The 21128-nt window shown below is 36.1% G+C and overlaps 4 protein-coding genes across 9 annotated transcripts; 3 read left to right on the top strand and 1 right to left on the bottom strand.

Annotated features, from left to right (window-relative positions):
• Positions 1-834: 834 nt before the first annotated feature.
• LOC139819785 (E3 ubiquitin-protein ligase TRIM33) lies at positions 835-6209 on the top strand. Of its 3 annotated transcripts, none has more exons than XM_071789502.1 (11): positions 835-1330; positions 1525-1754; positions 1971-2251; positions 2331-2441; positions 2521-2715; positions 3199-3311; positions 3460-4746; positions 4874-5039; positions 5109-5307; positions 5399-5551; positions 5647-6209. In XM_071789502.1, the coding sequence occupies exons 1-11, from the start codon at positions 979-981 to the stop codon at positions 5818-5820; spliced, it is 3261 nt and encodes a 1086-aa protein (XP_071645603.1). In that variant the 5' UTR covers positions 835-978; the 3' UTR covers positions 5821-6209. The 3 variants fall into 3 exon arrangements, with proteins under 3 accessions (XP_071645603.1, XP_071645604.1, XP_071645605.1); XM_071789503.1 differs by having other exon boundaries at positions 5121-5307; XM_071789504.1 differs by having other exon boundaries at positions 1203-1344.
• Positions 6210-6704: 495 nt separating this feature from the next.
• Positions 6705-12272, top strand: Sas-4 (spindle assembly abnormal 4). 2 transcript variants are annotated; one of them, XM_071789501.1, is made up of 6 exons: positions 6705-7231; positions 7344-7483; positions 7859-8877; positions 8962-11432; positions 11621-11762; positions 11916-12272. In XM_071789501.1, exons 3-6 carry the CDS (start codon positions 7873-7875, stop codon positions 12045-12047), a joined length of 3750 nt encoding a protein of 1249 aa, XP_071645602.1. In that variant the 5' UTR covers positions 6705-7231; positions 7344-7483; positions 7859-7872; the 3' UTR covers positions 12048-12272. The 2 variants fall into 2 exon arrangements, with proteins under 2 accessions (XP_071645602.1, XP_071645601.1); XM_071789500.1 differs by having other exon boundaries at positions 7859-11432.
• A 588-nt stretch (positions 12273-12860) lies between these two features.
• On the top strand, positions 12861-17522 carry LOC139819787 (E3 ubiquitin-protein ligase RNF185). Of its 3 annotated transcripts, none has more exons than XM_071789507.1 (5): positions 12861-13075; positions 15141-15296; positions 15378-15509; positions 16176-16345; positions 16473-17522. In XM_071789507.1, the coding sequence occupies exons 2-5, from the start codon at positions 15142-15144 to the stop codon at positions 16568-16570; spliced, it is 555 nt and encodes a 184-aa protein (XP_071645608.1). In that variant the 5' UTR covers positions 12861-13075; position 15141; the 3' UTR covers positions 16571-17522. The 3 variants fall into 3 exon arrangements, with proteins under 3 accessions (XP_071645608.1, XP_071645607.1, XP_071645606.1); XM_071789506.1 differs by lacking the exon at positions 12861-13075 and adding an exon at positions 13557-13734; XM_071789505.1 differs by lacking the exon at positions 12861-13075 and adding an exon at positions 13748-14016.
• A 998-nt stretch (positions 17523-18520) lies between these two features.
• On the bottom strand, positions 18521-20706 carry LOC139819788 (selenoprotein M-like). The gene is made up of 4 exons (XM_071789508.1): positions 20522-20706; positions 20227-20297; positions 19687-19759; positions 18521-19610 (listed from the first exon to the last, which is right to left on the bottom strand). The coding sequence occupies exons 1-4, from the start codon at positions 20657-20659 to the stop codon at positions 19515-19517; spliced, it is 378 nt and encodes a 125-aa protein (XP_071645609.1). The 5' UTR covers positions 20660-20706; the 3' UTR covers positions 18521-19514.
• Positions 20707-21128: the final 422 nt, after the last annotated feature.

Raw genomic sequence — 21128 nt, forward strand, 5'->3', positions numbered from 1 at the left:
AAATATTTTAACATAATTGCATTGGGCTGCAGCGTGTCGCGTAATGCTAGGTCTACAATGCGAGTCGTAAAGTCGTGAGTCGTAAGAATTGACCAATCACAGTCGATTATTCTCCTCAAATTCGATTGTGATTGGTCAATTCTTACGACTCGCGACTTTACGATTCGCATTGTAGACCTAGCATAAAAGTGCATTTGCACGTTGCGATTTTCACTGTACCTTGGAATTTTTCCATTGGACCGATCAGAAGATTCTGCGTTGAATAGGCCAACTGGCGACGTCGGACAGTCAGACGCCACACGCTTTAGGCCGTGCGCACAATAGAGCACACATTAGGAATAAAAATAATAAATATATTAAATATTAGGAATCGAAATTAGAAATAATAGTTAAACGCACAATGGAAAAAAATAAAATGTAAGATATAGATATAGGAATATTCCTATATTTTTATATATATCTTAATATTTAGTTATTTATTGCAGGAGTATTTTTATATTTATATATCTTAATATTTAATATTTATTTTTATTCCTAATTATGCACAGTCTTATTTTTATACACGCAATTTTGGGTGAAACATGTCGCCTATCGAAAATCTATATATAGTACGTTTGACTCGAACTATATTTAATATTATTGTCAACATGTCGACGTGCACTCTTTACATATTAAAACATTCCTACTTCCGTATTACACATTTTTGAACACAAAAAACGATTTTATATCTTTTTTTCCGAGAACAGCTAATAAAAAAATAAATTTTAGTAACCGAATGCGTTCCGAAGCTCATCGAACGCAGGCAATGCGATCCTTTTGCCCGCGCGAATGTGTACATACATATGTATTAATCAAAATGGCTGCCATGGCGCTGCACCCGCTATACCATTTGAGCGAAATTTGTTGCCACAAATTATAACGTAAACTCAATTGCCAAAAACAACGAAGGGACCGGCGCCGTCGAGCTTCTGCACAATCATGGAAAGCCAAAGTAACGAATTAATGGTGGGTATGTCAACGTTGCCGGTACTGCCTGCGGTGGTGAAGGAGGAGCCTGTGGAGCAAAACAGCTCCAAGCAGGACACTCAACAGCCTCAAGTGCAGGATGCGGTTTGCATCGAGGAGGAATGCAACGACCAGCGTATCGAGTGCACCACCGAGGGTCAGGAGAGTGAGATCCGCGCAGTTTTGTCAAAGTGCGTCTTTTGCAACAAGACGTTCACCATGGGAGACAACCCGAAGCTTCTCGAGTGCTTACACGCAGCATGCACAATATGCGTCAATAATAAGATCAGCGATCACAATACGTCGGTCGACGTGGATGTACTGTGTATGTAAACATGTGTACGCTCTTTTCTACTCTCAATCCCCCTTGTAAAGTTGCTTCTGATAAAGTTTATGCATACTCGTTCGTTAAGGGTTGTTATAAATCTCAGCCAACATTGGTTGGCTCTTACTTTTGGCACCTGTCGTAACTTTACGTTAAATACATTTTACATTTGTAACAATGTTTATCTTTTGCAGTGGAGAGTAACGTCCTTATGTGTCATGTTTGCAATGTGGCCAGCCAAGTGGAAAATTTGATCGAGAACAGATTTCTCTCCAAGCTGTTGGAAGAAGAGAGTGATCTAGGATTGGACGATGAGAGTAAGGAAGCCGAGGAAGAGAAAAAGTGTACCAGCTGCCACGATAACATTGTTGCTACCAGTTATTGCATGGAGTGCGAAGAATTTATCTGCCAGAATTGTGTTATGGTGATTATAAATTGTGTATTAAACATAAGCAATATACATATATACGGTCTATATGTTACGCCTCTTAGATTAAAGAATGGATTTTTAAATGAATAAAACACAAGCAATATACATATATACGGTCTATATGTTATACCTCTTGGATTAAAGAGTGGATTTTTAAACGAATATCTGAGTAAAATGTTGATTAATCATATTGGATGAAACTGTTTTAAGGCTCATCAAAGATTGAAGATAACCAAGGATCATATAATTAAACCTAAGGATGAAATAGCAAATGATAGAGAAAATGTTAAACGAGGAAATAAGAAGATACCTGGATATTTATTTTGCACAATCCATTCCCACGAACAGTTATCTGTATTTTGTCAAGTGTGTGATAGACTGACCTGCAGAGATTGTCAACTCAACGAACATCGTGATCATAAATATAGTTTTATTCATGAAATTGCAGCAGAAACTCGTACTTCCATGTCAATGTTGCTTAAAGAAGTAAGGTAGGATCTGTAAATAATAACAATTAAGGTAGAACATCTGTCAGAGGGATTGCAGATTTTAAAAACAAATAATTTTCAGTTACAAACGAGTATTATTGAAAAGCGCGATGAAAGTTATAGAGGATAGACAGATTCTAATACAGGAGAAGAAAAAAACTCTTGTTCAAGATATAACACAAATGGTGGTACAGTAAGTATTGCAAGCGTACATGCATATTTTCACTAGGATATATGATTCTACTACTAATATTTTAACTTTTTTATGTCAGATTAACAAATGCCATTAATACAAGAGGGAAGCAGTTGGTAATGAGATTGAATGAAGTGTGTGATCAAAAGCAGAATACGTTGAATGAGAAAAAAATTGCTTTAGATCAACTATCCAGGCTTACGGATCATTGTATACTCTTTGGCACTCATGCTTTGAAGAAAGGCTCGGACATGGAATTATTATATAGTAAAAAGTATACTGAAATTATAGATGTATACAAACATATATTTATACACATACAATTCTACCTTAATATTGTGAAAAAATGTACAAGATATATTTTACATCAAAATATGAAATGTTACTATAAACTGTTAATGTTTGTCATAGTATCTTTATACTTTTGTGTATATAGAATATCGAGGGAAATTACGTCAGAATTTACGTCAAAAAAGTTTGTTCATTTTCATTGAAAAATATAAGTGGATTTTAACTAATGACTTTGAAGCTGTTAGCCAAGATTACTGTTTTTTATGTTTCCCACAAAACCAAATAATTTTTGTCTCAAATACTTTTTTTACATTACTTAAGTTGGAAGTTCCAATTGTTGGAATTAGATAAAACTTTCTACATAAACATATGCATGTACATGTGCATGCATATATACGTGTGTGTATATTATATGCGCTATATATTTTACACGAATATGTAACAAAATTACATGATATTTTTACAGATCTGTTACAAGTCATTTACAAAGAATAAAAAGTAGACGAGCCGATATCCCAAATCCTGAGATACCTGTCAGGATACATTTATCTTTGGAAAAAGTACCAGATTTAATAAAAGGTTTGTGACGCAATATTAAACAACTTTTTATTTAATAACTGGTTTAATCAACAATTAGAAGTAATACTGAAATTAAAGAAAGTCAATAATCGATTAGATTTTACACCATATGTGAGCATAATCCAATATATTCATATTGCATCTGCAGTGGTGTCATCAATTGGAGCAATAGTCGTCGATGGTAGAGTATACCCGTCCTTATCTCCAATGGCTAATAATAACAGCACGGTGACTTACAACGAATCGCAAGCCGAACCGAAGCAAGCTACGAATTCGGTAAATACTCACACGGACGGTATTGTTCCCGTTGTTATTCAGCAGGGATTACCATTACCTGCAATGGTAACACAGCAATCCACTAGCGTGCAACAGAATTCTTACCCGCAACAAGCACCTCTGCATCTTCCGCAACAACAACAACAGCAGCAGCAGCAACAGCCGCAACCACAACAACAACAACAACAACACGCGCAACAATCACAAAATTATATGCAACAGTATATCGCGCCGCATAATATGTCACCTCGATCATCGCCACAAGCGCTTCAGCCACGGGTGCAGTATTCTGTAAACTATAGCAACACTAGATTACAGCAACCTCCGTTGATGCATCAACAACGCCCGTTGGGAACCTGTCATCAGCAGCAAGTAACATCGTCCACGCATCCACATCAGCAAGCTCAGAATTTGGATCAGCTTGGACAGAACACAAGTTTACGCGGGCTTCTCGCGCACAATTCCATTCCACCGCCTCCTTATCCGTCGTTCCGGGCAACTGCCAATCATACCGTACCGTACCGATTTTCTCCTGGATACAGATATTCTTCAGGTGGCAATCCACAGAGAGTCCAAGTACCACCACCCCACACATATCAAGCAAATACATCCGTTGTACCTGTGACGACACGTTTGCAACAATGCAATTTGACTTCCCCATCAACGCAGCACATGGGAAATTATCCCATCCATCGTTGGCACATACCGCAACAAGCGAATCCTTGCCTTCCTTATACCTTGCCTCGACAGCAACATATGCCCACTTATACCCCAGTTCCTACCAATGATACATACAAAATTACATTAAGAAATCAACAAACCGGTAATAATCAAAAATATAACACCAATGTAAACGCCAATTCGTGCGACAATCCGCCACAGTTGCAGAATTCAGCCACTGTGTCATTGCTACATGCTGTCAGCTCGTCCATACCCAAAACACCTAGTCCTGTGACCACTCCTGGCAAGTCGGACGACACCGAAAAGAGTTTAGATAAGTTTTGTCAGAAATCGTTGAATGATCTGATGCTCACTATTGCGAAATTAGATAGTAATGGAATCCTAGTGATACCAGAAGCTCAAAGAAATCAGGTAGATTCGGCACAAGTTGATAGTTCCACCGACGAGGATATAAACTCAATGGCTGAGAACACAACGGGTTAGTTGAACTTGGTGTTATTTCATTTTATTAGCTCAAAGTGTTAACTATACTTTCAATTGCTTTTGATGCCGTATGACCAGGACTTCGCGCAGGCTTTTTATATCAATTTGTATCTCTCTTTCAGCGGAGAATTCGAAAAGCACAACCGCTTCTATGGTGATGAAGGACGATCCAAACGAGGACTGGTGTGCCGTATGTATGGACGGGGGAGACGCGGTACTGTGCTGCGACAAATGTCCAAAAGTCTTCCATCTTTATTGTCATATACCTAGTTTACAATCATTTCCAGAGTAAGCTTCCCACTCACGATGTATCTTTATCACGCTCGTCTGTTCTCTCCACTATTATTAATTAAATAGTGCTTCTTTCAGCGAGAGTGAAACTTGGCAGTGTATGCTATGTACAAATGTACTCGATTGCTCGGACGATGTATCGAGCAGTGAAAAAAGGCCAAGCGGTATGAGCGCGAAGGAATTGCGAATTGCACAAAGGATTGTCTTGGAACTTTATTGTCAGTATGAACAGAGCCTACCTTTTCGGGAGGTTGTATCGAGCGAGGTAAATGACGAGGCAGTAAAACATTTTTTCGCGATACCGGTACTCGATTGACAAGTCCAGGTAATCTAGCGATCATTTTTTTGTCCGGCAGATTACTGATTATCATCGGATTATCAAGAAGCCAATTGCGTTAGACATAATCAGGGATAAATTGAAATCGGATCATGCAGACCATTACACAGATCTGAGACAAGTCATGGCTGACATCAGACTCATGTTTAAAAATGCTTTTACCTACAATCCTGTAAGCCGATCAAAATTCTTAATTCTTTTTGTCTTATTTACCATCATCGCCTTCCTCTTTTGCGTTTCTATCCGCATCACCCTCTTTTTTTTCAGGTTGATTCGCAAGTTTACCAAGAGGCTAGAAATTTAGAAGAGTTTTTTGAGAAATTGTTATTGAAATGGGCACCAAATTACGCGTATGACGATCCCTTTCTTGCACCCGACAAGGAGGAAGACGAGGAAGTTTTTCCACCCAATAGGAAATACAGACGCATAGTTAACGATTGACAGGAGATAAGCGAATTGTCGAGTACACCTCGTCGGAATTGTTGAGTTTAGGGCTAAATTATTTTCACGATTTTATAACTGTCGGACTAGACTGCAGTTAATAATTTGATAGAATGTGATAAATACTACCGAAACTGTCGTAAAAGCCGATAGCAGAGTGACGTCAAATGACGTGTTAATGTCTTAATGATATTAATAATGTCTCTAACGTCAACAGTGTGTCATTAAAACGTATTTAGACGTCATCTTGCTATCTGGGAAGATTAATTCCTAGAAAACATTGCAAAAAATAAGGTGCATGAGCGTTCTATTTTATTTGAAATATTTATAATAAATTTTTCCGGTTGTCTCTCAGTTTCTCGATTAGATGGACGGTATTAATATTTCACGATGACAAAACGATACTGAAATGTAACTTTTTCGACATGTTTCATTTTTCGAATATATAGATATATTTTAATATAATAAAGTGACGCCGCTCTAGATTTTTAATTACAATCATAGTATATTTTTAGTATATTTAATATAATGCTGCTTGAAGTTTTATCACGTTAGTAACTTCGCAAAAATGCTTAACATTATATTTGACTAATAAGGTAATTAATTTGTTACCCAACTATTTGTTGAATAAGGTTTTCTTCGACATTCGTTTTGTCTTTTTACTCACCGTAAAAAAATATTTTATAAAATATACATATATATAGATAAGAATATTAAATAAAGTTCCATTTATACTATTTTCACTAAGTAGTTAGCTTTTCTTCTTTAAGCGCAACATAATTTCTTTTTTACATCTCTAAAGAAGATAGTTGTTTAAAAATGATAGAGATATTAAAGAGATATTAATATAGGTTTTAAATCATAAAAAGAGAACATAGAAATTATATTTAGGATTTATAGATTATACAAGCTGAGAATTTATTTAAATAAATTCTCTTATATTTTTACGGATACAATTTTAATATCATTTTACAAACGATAAAAGTTATATTTTATTATTATGTATTTTTACAGATTTACTTGTAATAATAATATTTATATGAACTAAAATTGAATTAAACTTTTTTTTGTTAATTAACTCTATAGATACTAAATTTTGAAAAGCGCACCAATAGTTAATTTGAATATGGCGGATGGTGCCCAAACTCTATAGTGACATGGACTTGGGTGCCATTGTGTTTTCTGTTGGTAAACACTCTAGTTAGTATCAACGGATAATAAAAATAGCCTTTCAAAATGTTATAACGTTTGATATTTAATTTATGATTTTTTATAATCGTATTAATATTCAGCGTTTCATCAGAGTGTTCGTTTATGATCTTTTTTGCTAAGAAAGGAGAGGATAAAAAAATAATGGGAGTGTGACGAAGAGAATGTTCAAAACAAAATTCAATCAAGCCGGTTTATTTTGGTAAATATTTACAAGTGCCGCACGTGCGTTAGAATGCCAAGTATAAAATCGAATGTTAAGAGAAAGTACAAGAATATGAAATAACTTATAAACTATGTTTTTATTGTTTTAGGTTTTTTTGCACGTCGAACTTTCCTTGCAGTATTTTATCCTTATTTAACCTTTAAATATATTTACATACATCGAACTATGCCACATTTTTGACGTCATATTTTTCAATGCTGTAAAGAGGCATCGTATGTTTTTTTCTAAGTAAGTATTTTTGTTTTTACTATCTACATTGAAAGATTGTTGGTCATCAGATTGTTCAGCACAAGTTTAAAGCATACCTGTTCTTTTTAGCTGAACTTTGCATAGTTCTTCAGCGTGAAAAGAAAAAGAGAAAAGATGAATCGTGCAAGAAGTTTAGCTAAAGAGAACAGGTCTATTTTTATTTCGACAATTATTTTATCTAAGAGAGCCTTTTCCATAATCTGGATATTATTCTATATATGTATAAGTATAAATATACACAGTCAGTATAAACAGGAGTAACTAGTTGTAGATTGTCGAGTATCGTTTGGAGCAAGAACACTTTATTTTAAGTTAATAATTTGTTGTTGAATCAGTAGTTTTTAACTATTTCAGGCATCATAAACGGTATGGACGTGGAAGCATCTATAACCGAGCGTTTACAGAAATTAAGGCAATGGCAGGTGGAGCAGCAAGAGAGACTACTAAACCAACAACGAATACAAAGGGAGATTTTGAGCCACGAACAAGATCGTATTTATAAAGCACTTGGCTTGCCAACGCACGACTTCAATATTATTGAAAGTACAGATGACGCGTGTGTTACGCGTGAAACGGGGATAAATGCGGAAGAAACGATGCCTGATAAAGCGCTTCAATGTGACGTGAGCAATTCAGACGATGTACTAGAAATAATTGATGACGGAATATCAACGGATCCCGATCCGTCGTACGAAAATTGTAATTGTAACGAAGAGCAGAGTGACGATTCGGATTGTGCCTCTACAATTGTCGATAGAAGTGGAAGTTCTATGAAAGAACGCAGCCCTGGTGTACTGTCACAGGAATTCGTTGTCGATTCGTTAATGGAAGGGATAAAGCCGCTGTCGTTGAATAATGTTTCAAACAAATGTGCTTCGATCGATGACATTCCTCTTCCGTCACCTAGAAAAGATTTTCAAACATTGTTAGAAGAGAAATTGAAGAGAGAATCAGAAATGCCGAATGCGCGGACCGATGCGAAGGTCAAGCCGAAGAAACCGTTCCTAAAGAAGGGTCAAGGACTGTCGAGATTTAAAATACCTGCAAATTCACGTCCGGCAGCGACTGCTGTGAAAAGACACAACACGCCCGTATCCTCTAATACACGAAATATTGATCAAAGTGATAAGAGCAAGAAATCTACCGTACATAAGCATGCACTTCCGAAAACTGTAGACAATGTTTCTGCCGCAAGTGGAAAGCGACAATTGAACTTGAAAAATGTTCCGCTACCGAAAAAGAAGGTTTCCGGTAAATCTATCACCCCTACTAATGGAATCACGCATAACGTTACTACTTCTAATCGATCGAGATACCCACTAGAAATAAATACATCAGATTGTGATTCGAAAGCGGAGAGAGAATTAGAGGAGGTAAGAATATTTGAGCTCTTGGAAGAGAAGGCGGAAAATTCTAGTTTCTGTTCGACATCAAGCACAGTACTTGCATTTTTGCAGCAGTCCACGCCATTTAAGATAAAGAGCAGATTGAATCAAACGAGAAGGGAGAACGGTACTGTGGCGAGTAATAAGGAACAGCAAGACGATGAACGACGGAGCGCTATGATCGAGCAGGAGCCAATGGTTCAACAAGCTGCGCATACTGGAAAATCAAAGTCAAGTGTTCAGCGCCAGGTTGAGCCTCGTAAACATTCTCATACCAATGCCACCGCCACTGTCGATTCCTACTGGGACACCGTAACTGTTGATAATATGCAAGAAGCGGCACAGGATTATTTTATACCTCCCAATCAAGTATTGCAAAGCGACGAAGCATACACAAAGCATCCAGAAAATCATGACACGTCTGTTATCACGGTATCGTCGAACAGCGACGAAGAGAGAGGAACTTCTATGGGAAATGATCGTGATTTAACGCATGACAGTGAAGCCAGTGACGCCAGTGATGCCAGTGATGCCAGTCATCATGTTAGATTCTCAGAATACAATGAATATAGAACCATAGATTTAATCGACATGTCCGACACGGCGAACAGTCCTCCTTTGAAAAACTATCTTGAACAACAGGATTGGGAAGATCATTCCAGCGACACGGAATCATCTGACATTACGAAGAAACTGCCGTTTAATTGTGAGAAACAAATTCGTAATTCCTCTCTGAAAATTATCAGCAATGAAAAAGCAGTTGATACTCCAAGACGATCATCTTTGCAAGATATAACGAGACGCGGCAAGAAAGATTCGTATAATTATGTAATGAAAACTGTACATGTTCCCGAAGAAGATACCTTAAGTTATAAAGACGAGTCGCCTGATGAAGATGCATGCTATGATAACGAATGTACGCCGATAACCGAAGAAATTGTACGAACGTCTGACGAAGAGCGATCCGTCCTGTCGTCGTCGTTGTCGTCGTCGTCATTGTCGTTGTCGGACGCTCGAGAATTAAATGCGCACGAAAGGAAGGAATATGTATTGAGAAGCGAGCCGGAGAAAATAACGGAGAAGATAGCGAAAGTATATTCGAATTTGAGAGAGGCCGATCTTTACTCATCCGAGGGACGGACGAATAAAACGAGCACCTTCGAGACGGAGCTTTTGAAAAGTCGTTTATTAGAACTTGAGAAGGAAATAGACATATTTCGAAGGGAAAGCTCGGCCTTGCTGCTTCAGCGTCGAAAGCTACAGGAGGAGGAGACAATTTTACGTAAACAATATGCAGAGAAAGAGAAGAATTTCGAAGAGAATAGGAGAAGAGTGCAAAACCAATTGGAAGAGGAGAAGAAGAGAGTGGCGCGTGAGAAGGCAGCGATGGAAAGTAGGATTCGCGATGCTCAGGAGAAGGCGAGGCAGAGTAAAACCGATAGGCAAAAGGCGCAGGCTCTGCGAGAAGAATTGGAACAACTGAGAGACGAGCTGACCATCAAGGAGAGCAGGTGGAGCGCCGCTGAATCAAGGTACAAAAGCGAGCTTCGTGTGTTGCGAGTGGAAATTTCCAGGTTGAAGCAAGAAATCGCGAATTTGCAGAATATTAAAAAAACGAACGTTAGAAATCTTAGGAAAAGCACCGGGCAAGTAATTACGAAGGCTATCAATCAAATCAACAAACGCGTCTACGTGGCTCCGTCTAAAGAACCCCCTCCGAAGATTTGTCAAGATTTGTCGGATACTTCGTCCGATACTTCCGTCCGTGACATTGACGACGAGGATGAGGACAAAAGTGGAAACAAGTCGATCGTGAAAGCAATTAATGTGAACGATGGCTTTGGACAAATAGAGGATGATGCATCCGTGAACAAAGTAAGGCATAAACAAGTTGAGATTGAATCGCAGCCTAAGGGCAATCAGAAACTCCCGGAAGGGAACGTTGTGGAAAAGAAGCGATATTTATACGAAAATTTATTGAAAGACGCAACATCGGATTTGATGGAGAATGAAAATCCGTCTTGTACAAAGCAGGGCATGTTGAACGATCCTCAGCCGATAATTACGCAAATGCAGAATGCAAAGAGCAATCATAGATCCAATTCCAGTTCTACGAACGAAGATTTCGAGCGTGCAGCTTACGTTGCGAGTAATACGGAGCATTATGCTAACAGGTCACGCGAAGTAAATCAGGATTCGGATAAAAACGACGCGGAAATGGAAATGGAAAAGAGAAAAGGTCGAATGTCGCCTGAGAAGAATTTAAATTCTACGTTGCACGCCACCTCCTTTCACAGTCAGATTAGCAAGGCGAGTACGGACGCCGTAGAACAGATTCAGTTTCCCGACGGACGCATAGAATACTGGTATCCGAACGGCAATGTCAAGAAGATCTTCCCCGATCAAGAAGTTACAAAGATGATTTATTACAACGGGGACGTTCGCGAGACCGACAAGAATAGGAGAGTAAAATACTTTTATGCCGCGACTCGAACGTGGCACACAACGACTCCCGATGGCTTGGAGATCTTAGAATTTCCCGAGTATGTTTATTTCGTTATCGTTTCGCTATCGTCACGTTCGCTTCCAATCGCTTTGCTTCGTTTTATTCTCCAAATAATGCATAAATAACAATAAATAATAAACACCTAGGATATAAATAAAAGTAATGATAATTAAAAATATAGATAACGTATTGAATAATAAATTAAAAAATTATATATACATATAGCGGTCAAGTGGAAAAGCGTATGCCCGATGGAACCGTCGAAGTGTTGTTCCCGGATGGGACGGTGGCGCAAACTTTTATCAACGGCGACAAGATTCTGACATTACCGAATGGCCAGAAAGAAATTCACACAAAAGAGCATAAGGTGAACAGATGTCTAACTTCTGATTTTGTATTTTAAATATATTGCTCCAATTCGTCTAATATGTATGCTTCGGTTTTTTTTTTTTATAGAATCATATAAACGTGCAAGTTCTTGAGTTAGCGTTATTCATTAAACGACATTTTAATATTTCAGAGACGAGAATATCCTGATGGCACTGTAAAGCTAGTTTACACAGACGGTACCCAAGAAACTCGTTATTCTAGTGGAAGAAAACGATTGAAAGATAAAGATGGTAATCTCTTGATGGATTCGTACGATGTATAAGTCTTTCCAAGATTATTATTATTATTTTTTAAATGAAACAATAGAAACGAAGATATATATATGTGTAAGCGTAAAAGCATATACGATGTTATGTTAATTTATCTCGTAATTGTAAATAACGATTGATATATTGTATAGTAATTATTTTTATAAGAATTTGAAACTTAATGCTGATCTTTTTCATTATAACAAGCGAATAAATAAAGACGGAGAGCTTTTCATAAATATGGAATATTCCGTTAAACTCCGCTAGCTAAAGTAACTTTTTTTTTTTTTTTTTTTTTTAATGAATATTACGCACCTTGTAAATTACTGATATATGACTTACGTCGCTAATTGTAAATTATTAATTTCTTAAAGAAAGTAATTTAGAAATGTCATGAACGAATATTTTTACGATACGATAATCAGACACCGTCTCATTTAATGTTCATAATAATTTTGTTCTAATTAAGTTAGTAAAGTAATTACTACTCCCTAATCACGGTAACTGTCTTATTTGGAGGAGGAGAGGAGAATTAATCACCCCGTTTCTTGTATAAGTAATTTAAAATACGATATAATTTAGCGTTCAAACATTTTCGCCCGCGTGGTACGTTCGATCGATCGAACACCTAATCGATCATCGCGATTACCGGTCACACCTTTCCGCGCAAAAATCATCACGTTGTCAATAATCGATTTTTCGCGGGCAATAAACGCCGACGTGCCGGTGCCGCCGTCACCGTCACCGACTAGAGTGACTATACGTACATACCTCTCACATCTCTCTCGCTCTCTCTTTCTCCCCCCCCCTCTCTCTCTGTCATCCACCACTATCCGACTTATCCGACTATCCCGTTTGGGCAATCATGTGTCTCGTACGTACGTAGTAGCGCGCGTCGCTGTCACCGAACGTCGGCCAGTCGATCGCACGGGGAAACGGGTTTCTCGTTATTTGTTCTATTTGCATCGAGTCTCCGCCGCGAAGCAAGGACACGCGATTTCGTTGCTTGCGAGGGCCGAGCCCGCCCTCCTCCTGGCAAAAAGTGAGTGACGTAATTTTTTCATGTACGCGGTTATGATGAGGAAAGGGAGAAATATATATGTGTGTACATGTGTGTGTGTGTATATATAATTGATAAAATATATTTAAAATTATTCAGAGATATTATACGAATGTGGACGGAGAACGAGGTAAATGAAGCGCAGAAAGGTTATGTTGACGAGGAAATCAAGAATCGGATGATGTGTAAATGCAGGAATGGTTGATAAGTGGAATGGCGTAGATTGTACATATATATACATATATTCGGCTGACAGACGGACAGACAAACAGACGGAGAGAGCGAGAGAGAGAGAGAATTCTTTTCGCGACAAGTATATAATTGCGGAAATACAAATACTTTTTGTCGAAAATCGGGTAACACACGCGCGGCGAAACTGTATTCGTTATAAATTGAAGGATCAAACGGTGCGTAAATGTCGAAATGAATATGAACTGATATGAAGTAACAGGCGGAATGACGTAATATTTGCGAGCGCGGGGAGAGAGAGAAAGAGAGAAGTTGTTATTGGCGGATAGACCATCTGACATTTATAATATCTATCGGAGCAAGTAACAGACAGACGATAAAAAAAGAAGGAACGAACGAGAGATTAAACCGATGGAATAAATTAACGGATGAATCACGGTTGGGTGAAGAAAGTACGTGCGTGTGTGCGTTTGTGCGGAATTGCGAATATGTAACAATAGTGAAGTTAAAGGCAGAAAAAGACAGAGAGAGAGAGAGAGAGAGAGAGAAACTGCGTGGTTTATTATTTCGGGTGACTTTACCGTCGAATAAAAAAGAGAAAATATATAATAGAACGATATATCGAAAGGGGAAAAAAGGACAGAGTGACACTGAGTGCCGATAAAAACGTTAAGTGGCATAATTGCGCGCGAATATAACGATCCGCCTAAGAAGCCTGCAAACAGAATGACGTGGTAAAGTTAAGTTAGAGAGGGAGGAGGGGGGGATTTATTTTCGTCTTTCGGTAAACCCGATTCAAAATAAGTGAAAAAAAGATGCTACGATGCGTTCGTTGATTTGTTAAAAGTAATAAAGGAAATAATTAAAGAATATTTGAATTGTAAATTCAATATTCATCAATATTCAATATTAAATAATCTGGAATAAAATGGTCACTTGTCAGAAATGATTTTTTTTTGCGCGTTAAGAATTGCATTGTCAATTCTATCGCCTGATACATGCCAATGATTTTGCAAATAATTAATTGAATTCAATTCCTTCTTACAATGTTCCGTTACGCGACTTGAGAGTGTGTATCGTAAATGTTTAGGTTTATTTCTCAATTTTAAGTTACTCCGACTTCGGTGTATCATCTTGGAAGCGAAAGGAATAAAAATTTCTGTATTTGTGCTAGATAATTTTAAAGTAACTTTATAATACGTGCGACATTTTGCATTAAAATTCCCTCTGTGCTTGGAGACATTTCTTGTCACCGCCAATTTAAACAGCGTTTGCTCTTTCATTGTAGATTGTGATTTAGTTTATATGCATATGTACGTATGCACATACACAGGCTATCGATATTCACTTCAAGTATTAAAAATTTTTAGTTTACGTAACGTACACCACAGAGTTTCAGTACTGGCAGTGAATATCGGAACGCAGCCTTTATTTACATACGGTTGAGTTAATTAAATTTACGATGACAATACATATCCCAGATAGCACGCATGTCTAAAAGATGTCGTAAAGATGTCTTTTAGACACGCGTGTCTAAAAGATGTCTTTACGACGTCTTTCAGACATACGTGCTGTCTGGGATATATGATTTTTCCATTGCACGACAGCTATTAATTCCTGCAAGTTAGGAATTTTTAGTCTCTAGGACTAGAGAGTCCTGGAGACTCTCTAGTCATAATTAGATATGCGAGTTATTGACATTTCTAATTATAACTAAAAAGCTCTAATTAACTATGGAAATTGTTTCAAAATGTACAGTATTAATGCGTTAAACGCATTATCCTAAAACGCAAGAATATTTGATTAAATCTTATTATATACTTATTATATACTTATTATACTTATTATATACTTGAAGGATGAGCAGGACAAAGGAACAAGCGGGTTCATCCAAGTCATCGGGATCCGCAGGCTCTACGGAGGAAAAAGAGAAGGATGAGAGGATGTTTGAATGCAATATCTGTTTGGATACCGCGAAAGATGCAGTAGTCAGTATGTGCGGCCATCTGTTCTGGTAAGCATTTGATAATAACGTAACGTGTCAAAGAGTGAAATATTACCTATAATTTGAATGATATGATTGATAATAATCCAGTTGGCCGTGTCTGCACCAGTGGCTGGAGACTAGACCTACTAGGCAGGTTTGTCCTGTATGCAAGGCTGCTATAAGCAAAGAAAAAGTCATTCCATTATATGGACGTGGAGCTACAAAGCAAGAAGATCCAAGGTATAACTTGTTTTTTTCTGTCACAATTAAAAAAATTAATTATTGCTCCTTTTTACTCAAGGATTATGTAAACAAATTTACAATCAAACTAGAACAAAAACGCCATTTACGGTCGGAGATAGATCTTTAGTAACCTAGTATTAAAAAAATTTACATGTGTAATATCATGTTAAATTATAGGAGATAATTGTTTTATTACCATTGCTTATTATACCTGTATCTAGTATATTGATGCATTGGTGGCGTGCGAGCAGTGAACTATATACTGGAATACTGTACTGAAACGTGAAATTTCGTGCTGGCGCCCGGGCACCAAGAAGAAAAAGACGGATTAATTGGTTTCTGTCTGTTTAACGAATTTTAATCGGTCAATGGTATTCTATTATTTTTGTTTCCCTGGAATATGCTTTGGTCACAAATAAACGGCTCTATAGTTCACTGCATGAGAGTCGCCCCAAGGATGGGGCTTGCGTTCGATCACGTTTAAGTTTACGGGAGACGCTTACGTTAAGACTAAGATTTTATGTTAAGATAACGTTGCGTGTGTTATCGCAAATGAGTTTTTGTTTGAAGTCACCTGTATGCTGTAATAAGCTATTATATTTTTGAAGGGCTTGGCCTACAAAATAATATAAGTTTAATTGGTGAAAACGATTTTTGTTTCAGGAACAACGTGCCACCGCGCCCGGCCGGTCAAAGGTCAGAGCCAGAAGCCAATGTCGGTTTTCCCGGCTTTGGTTTCGGCGATGGTTCCTACATGTCGTTCGGCATTGGCACTTTTCCGTTCGCTTTCTTTACGTCGACTTTTAATTTCGGAGAAACACGACCAAGCGCAGGTAACACTTGTCATAAGTTTAAGGGGACTGGTACAATTGCGAGATGAACTTATCTTCGTGTTCCTGTTTCTCATATATGAGACAATAATTGAGAGGTAATGTATAAAAAAAATTAATTTATTTCCAGCTCCCAGAGGCACACCGCAATATGAGGAAGATCAGTTTTTATCCAAGATATTTTTGTGGTTAGCGATAATATTCATCTGCTGGCTGCTGATGGCATAACATTGTTTCTAAATCACATACCAGTCTGCTCCATAATTTGTAATACTTTGTCTTATGATATCCTGTTGGTTCGTGATAATCGCAACATTGGTATTGGTTTCCACGTGGCTCTTGCAAAGTCCTTTAAAGCTCCCGTTCATTCACTGCCTCCATCTTTGATTGATGACGTTAGAAGTAAAAAAATATATGAAAATTTTTGCAACGTAAGACATTATTAAAATAAAAATATTTTTCTATTGAATTTAATTAAAGCGTTTGTAATCGATGTAAAATAGACTTGTAAGATATATCGAAAACTCCCTTTTTGTTTGGAAAAATGATGTAATAAGTATTGCACCCCGAGAAGAATACTGTCAACTGAAAAATTTCGATTTTGACTTATAAGCCCATAAAAAGTATATAATATTACCTACGTGCTATAATAGTCTCACAAGTCTATGCAAAATCCGCTTATCCGCTGCACGAGGCAAAGGTGTCGTTAATCTTTTAAACCGGTTATCTATCCGTTGAGGCAGCACTGGTGGTCCAACTGCCGGGAGGGCGTCATTTTTCATGTTAATGCAATGATTTTGTATTTAAAATAATTGCCGTAATGTTAAAATATATCGAAACTCCCATTTTGTTATAATTTAATATGTGACAGTAAATATTTACTTCAATTCAGCAGTTGTCAAATAAATAAAACAGGCTGTTTGACAGCTGCTGAAATAAATATTTACTTTTACATATTAAGTTTTATAAAATAGGAATTTTCGATATATTTTAACACCACGACAATTATTTTAAATACAAGATCACTGCACTAACACGAAAAATGTCGCTGTATGTACGTTGCAAGAATAATTTAGCTTTTTAACATCATTTTTTTATGCCTGACAGTTCACAATTGACATTGTGCGCACTATGCGGACTTGCCAATCGAGCCAGCAGGAGCTTTAAAAAAAAAAAACAACAGAAATATATAAAGTTCGTTTACGCGTGTCCCAAACTGTACGAGTAATGTCCATTTCTACCAATGTAGATTGACTTTAATCAGTTTAACTTACTTTTTATTTTTTTTCCTACTTCGTACAACTAGAAAAGGATAAAAAGTAAAAGTTAATCTGTATTGGAAATGGACATAAAAAAAACTCGTTTCTTCCTATTTTAGAAAAGAGGAAGAAAGGTAACATCGAGTGTTTTGTCCATGTAAAATGTTTTACACGGTTTCGTTGGCATTTGTATACTTCGAATGGGATGATTCCTCTCCCATTTGGATAATTCTGATATTTTGATGTCACTTTTTTATGTACATATTATATATATTATTATTATTACCCATAGAGGGAGTGCGTGCATCTGCTATAATATTTAAAGTATAAAAATGTATGAGTTAAGTGAATACGCAGTGAGGGGAAGATATTAATGTAGATCATTAAGATAAATCGCGGGTTTGTGAGAAACTGCAAATTTGAACAGTGTGTATATAATAAATCAATAAACAATATATATATATACATACCTGTGTGTGTATAATTTTGAGTTTAAATAAAAATTGCGTACGCATTTAAACAATCTAATATATTATGGAATATTAATAATATAGTATATACATTGAAATATAACGGGACGTAAAAAATGGATTCTTACGAGACTATCAGTAGTAATTAATTTATTCATAGTTCTTTCGTTCAATGATGTTCAATTCTGCTGTGATTCTGTGAGGTCTTCTTAAGTCTATTTATGTAGTCATTACTCAAATCTCATTTCAAAAGCACATTATGTAAGATACTCAAAATGGAGTTTTATGTTTCGAGACGTGGACAGTTCAACAGGTCATATTTTGATTAGAAATCAATTGAAACTACTCGGTTAAAAAACGAAATGGCACATGATGAATGGCAAAAAAAATGGATCGAGTTGTGTAAACGCAAAAGAAACATTTTATCTCCTTTGAAAATATTTTATTAGAGAACGTATAATAGATCACAAAAATATAATGGAAACTAAAAAAAAAAAACAGTTTTATAAAAAATAAAGAGACTTGTGGGTGAAAATTTCAATTGCTTTCAATATTAGTAACCCTTATTAATAAAAAAGTAAAACAATTTAAAAAAAAATCAATATTTATTATCTGATATTAATTCTAATATCAGTAATCTAATATCACTAATATTACTGATCAACTTACCATATGTATGTACATACATACATTGGACACAGAAAAACAATTGCAACAACTAGGTTAATTTAAAGCAGTGAAAGAGCGCCAATATCGAATTGCAACAGATGGAGAAGTGATTAGAGATGCATAAATAGATACTCTGTGATTGAATCACGTATCCACATCTACTATATAAAATCCTATCCATAAATGATTCGGATAACGTACAAATTGACGGACATAAAACATTTTTTTTTAATATTCATAAAATTCATAAAAGAAGTTTTTATGGATATAATTAAGAGTTTCTAAAGAAACTTTTGTAGAGTACACTATTAATACTATTTAAACTCCAATTAGTTGATTTAATAATTATATCAATAACTTAATCTGTTATTTCTTAATTTGTTTGGTTATAAAAATTTTGTAGGGTTAAAGAATTAGTAGAAATAAAGAATATAATGTAATTAATGGGATCTGTGGGATATCGCACTGTGCAATGTTCCATCCTATTTTAGATTTGGCATCTATCACAGATTGCAGCTCTTCGAGAGAATGCCAATATAATGCACCGAAAATCGCAACTCGATAAAAGCAATTTACATAGATCAGGAAATTACTGCTACTGTACACAATATAGCTTACTCTCTTGGAATATTAACAACAAACAAAACTATTGTATCTTGAATATCTACGATGTATATAGAAATAAACGATCAAAAATTATTTATTTTTCCTAGAGATAATTACGATTAGTTTTGATAGAATGCTGCTTCTCACAATATACGCCAATTGGAAGATTTACATCTCCTCCTTATCTCTCATGAAGCCTTTGGAGACTAGCAAGTCATTACATTCTTTTCGAGTCAATTTGGACAACCCGTGTCTCTCTAGCTCCTGCAACATTTTCAGAAATTAATAGTAGGATATTACGAATTATAATTATGTTAATATTTTCTTTTTATTATTAAACCTTTCCACGTGCGTTCAATAACACGAGTTCTGGTATTGCGCCTTGAATATGCTTGAATTCCACATTCTCGCCACTGTACGTGTATTAAGGAAAAAAAGTAATATATAGTTCGATGGAATCTTGATTGAATTTGTTTAGTCTTTTATTTTGCTGTTATTTTGGGGAACTTATAAACTTTTGGGAAAATTATACACTTTTAAGTATCTTATATTAAGATTACTATTTTTAATAAATTAGAAGCATTAAAATATGCAAAACACATCTGTACGCTAGATCTTTAGAAAACACATAACACGCAATTTTTTATATATCTACATATAAAAAGTTAACTTTACCTATCTATCAACCTTCAAATTGTCAATGTTGTTTTAAATTATTTTTCATGTATGTGTACGTATGTAACAAAAATAAAAAATAAGACAAAATGTGTGAAAAATGAATAAAATAAGTATTTTACGTCAACTGTCACTAACAATGCAGTTGACAATAAATTTTAAAAATGTATAAATAGAAAAACAAGTATGCTATTATAAAGGATACTATTGCGGTAGGTCCTCGAAAATAAATTTCTTGACATCCGGCAGCCGATTGAGCGAGCAACCGCTACAGCTCTGGAAAACAAATAACGTAAATAACGTTTCCTCGTGTGTCACGAGGAAACCGGTCCGTACGAGATGTGATTACAATTTCTCAATATATAAAACATCATTTAATTACTCTTATAGCAATTGTATATTGCAATTATAATACAGAAAAATCGGAAGTCATGCGTTCTAATGAGCGATATCCGATAAGACATCATGTTGATTTAACATAAAACAGAAACACACGTTACCTCGACTCTCGCAGACGCGTAAGAAAAATCGTCCGCGGCGTCCGTGGAATTCGCGACGGAAACAAACGAAAGTGTGAAAGCGACTGTAATAAATAACAGACGGTAGCTAACGATCATGGTGGATGCCATGTTTGTCATTCGATTGAGAATTGAGACGTAATAAGGCCGGTTCTACAATACGTCGCGTCGTACGTCGGACGTCGGACGTCGGAACACGCAGCCGGATATGGTCCAATGAGGAAAATTCGTTTTCGAAAAAGAAATTCTCTCATTGGATCATTGGCTGCGTTCCAACATCTGACATGTACCTAAAAGGAAACGGAACCGGTTGCTTCTCTTTTTTCTTAGAATTTTAGATTATTGACAGTGAGTTTGTCTATTTTGACGAACCAGTTACGCTCTTTGCATTTCTTGATAAATATTTGCTCATTGGAGCTGAATTATCTTCCTTTTTTATTATTATTATTATTATTATTATTATTATTATTATTATAACAGTCTTTTTATTTAAAATAAAGAAGTAACTTAATTTACAACAAAAGTAAATTTGAAACAATTAATTTTGAATGGCTGCATTTAGTAGAAAAAGCAATTTAATAAGCATAAA

Source organism: Temnothorax longispinosus, chromosome 9 (assembly GCF_030848805.1).
Source record: "Temnothorax longispinosus isolate EJ_2023e chromosome 9, Tlon_JGU_v1, whole genome shotgun sequence".
NCBI lineage: Eukaryota > Metazoa > Arthropoda > Insecta > Hymenoptera > Formicidae > Temnothorax > Temnothorax longispinosus.

Bases quoted from the DNA above. Each gene is read 5' to 3' on its own strand.
- LOC139819785 (XM_071789502.1), top strand. From the start codon at position 979: ATGGAAAGCCAAAGTAACGAATTAATGGTGGGTATGTCAACGTTGCCG. The intron at 2,252-2,330 runs GTAGGATCTGTA...AATAATTTTCAG, and splicing joins ATGTTGCTTAAAGAAGTAAG to TTACAAACGAGTATTATTGA. The intron at 5,040-5,108 runs GTAAGCTTCCCA...TTAATTAAATAG, and splicing joins AGTTTACAATCATTTCCAGA to TGCTTCTTTCAGCGAGAGTG.
- Sas-4 (XM_071789500.1), top strand. From the start codon at position 7,873: ATGGACGTGGAAGCATCTATAACCGAGCGTTTACAGAAATTAAGGCAA. The intron at 11,433-11,620 runs GTATGTTTATTT...ATATACATATAG, and splicing joins GAGATCTTAGAATTTCCCGA to CGGTCAAGTGGAAAAGCGTA. The intron at 11,763-11,915 runs GTGAACAGATGT...TTAATATTTCAG, and splicing joins TTCACACAAAAGAGCATAAG to AGACGAGAATATCCTGATGG.
- LOC139819787 (XM_071789505.1), top strand. The intron at 15,297-15,377 runs GTAAGCATTTGA...ATAATAATCCAG, and splicing joins ATGTGCGGCCATCTGTTCTG to TTGGCCGTGTCTGCACCAGT. The intron at 16,346-16,472 runs GTAACACTTGTC...ATTTATTTCCAG, and splicing joins AGAAACACGACCAAGCGCAG to CTCCCAGAGGCACACCGCAA.
- LOC139819788 (XM_071789508.1), bottom strand. From the start codon at position 20,659: ATGACAAACATGGCATCCACCATGATCGTTAGCTACCGTCTGTTATTT. The intron at 20,298-20,521 runs GTAACGTGTGTT...TTTGTTTTCCAG, and splicing joins ACGCGTCTGCGAGAGTCGAG to AGCTGTAGCGGTTGCTCGCT. The intron at 19,760-20,226 runs GTATCCTTTATA...ATACACGTACAG, and splicing joins TTCGAGGACCTACCGCAATA to TGGCGAGAATGTGGAATTCA.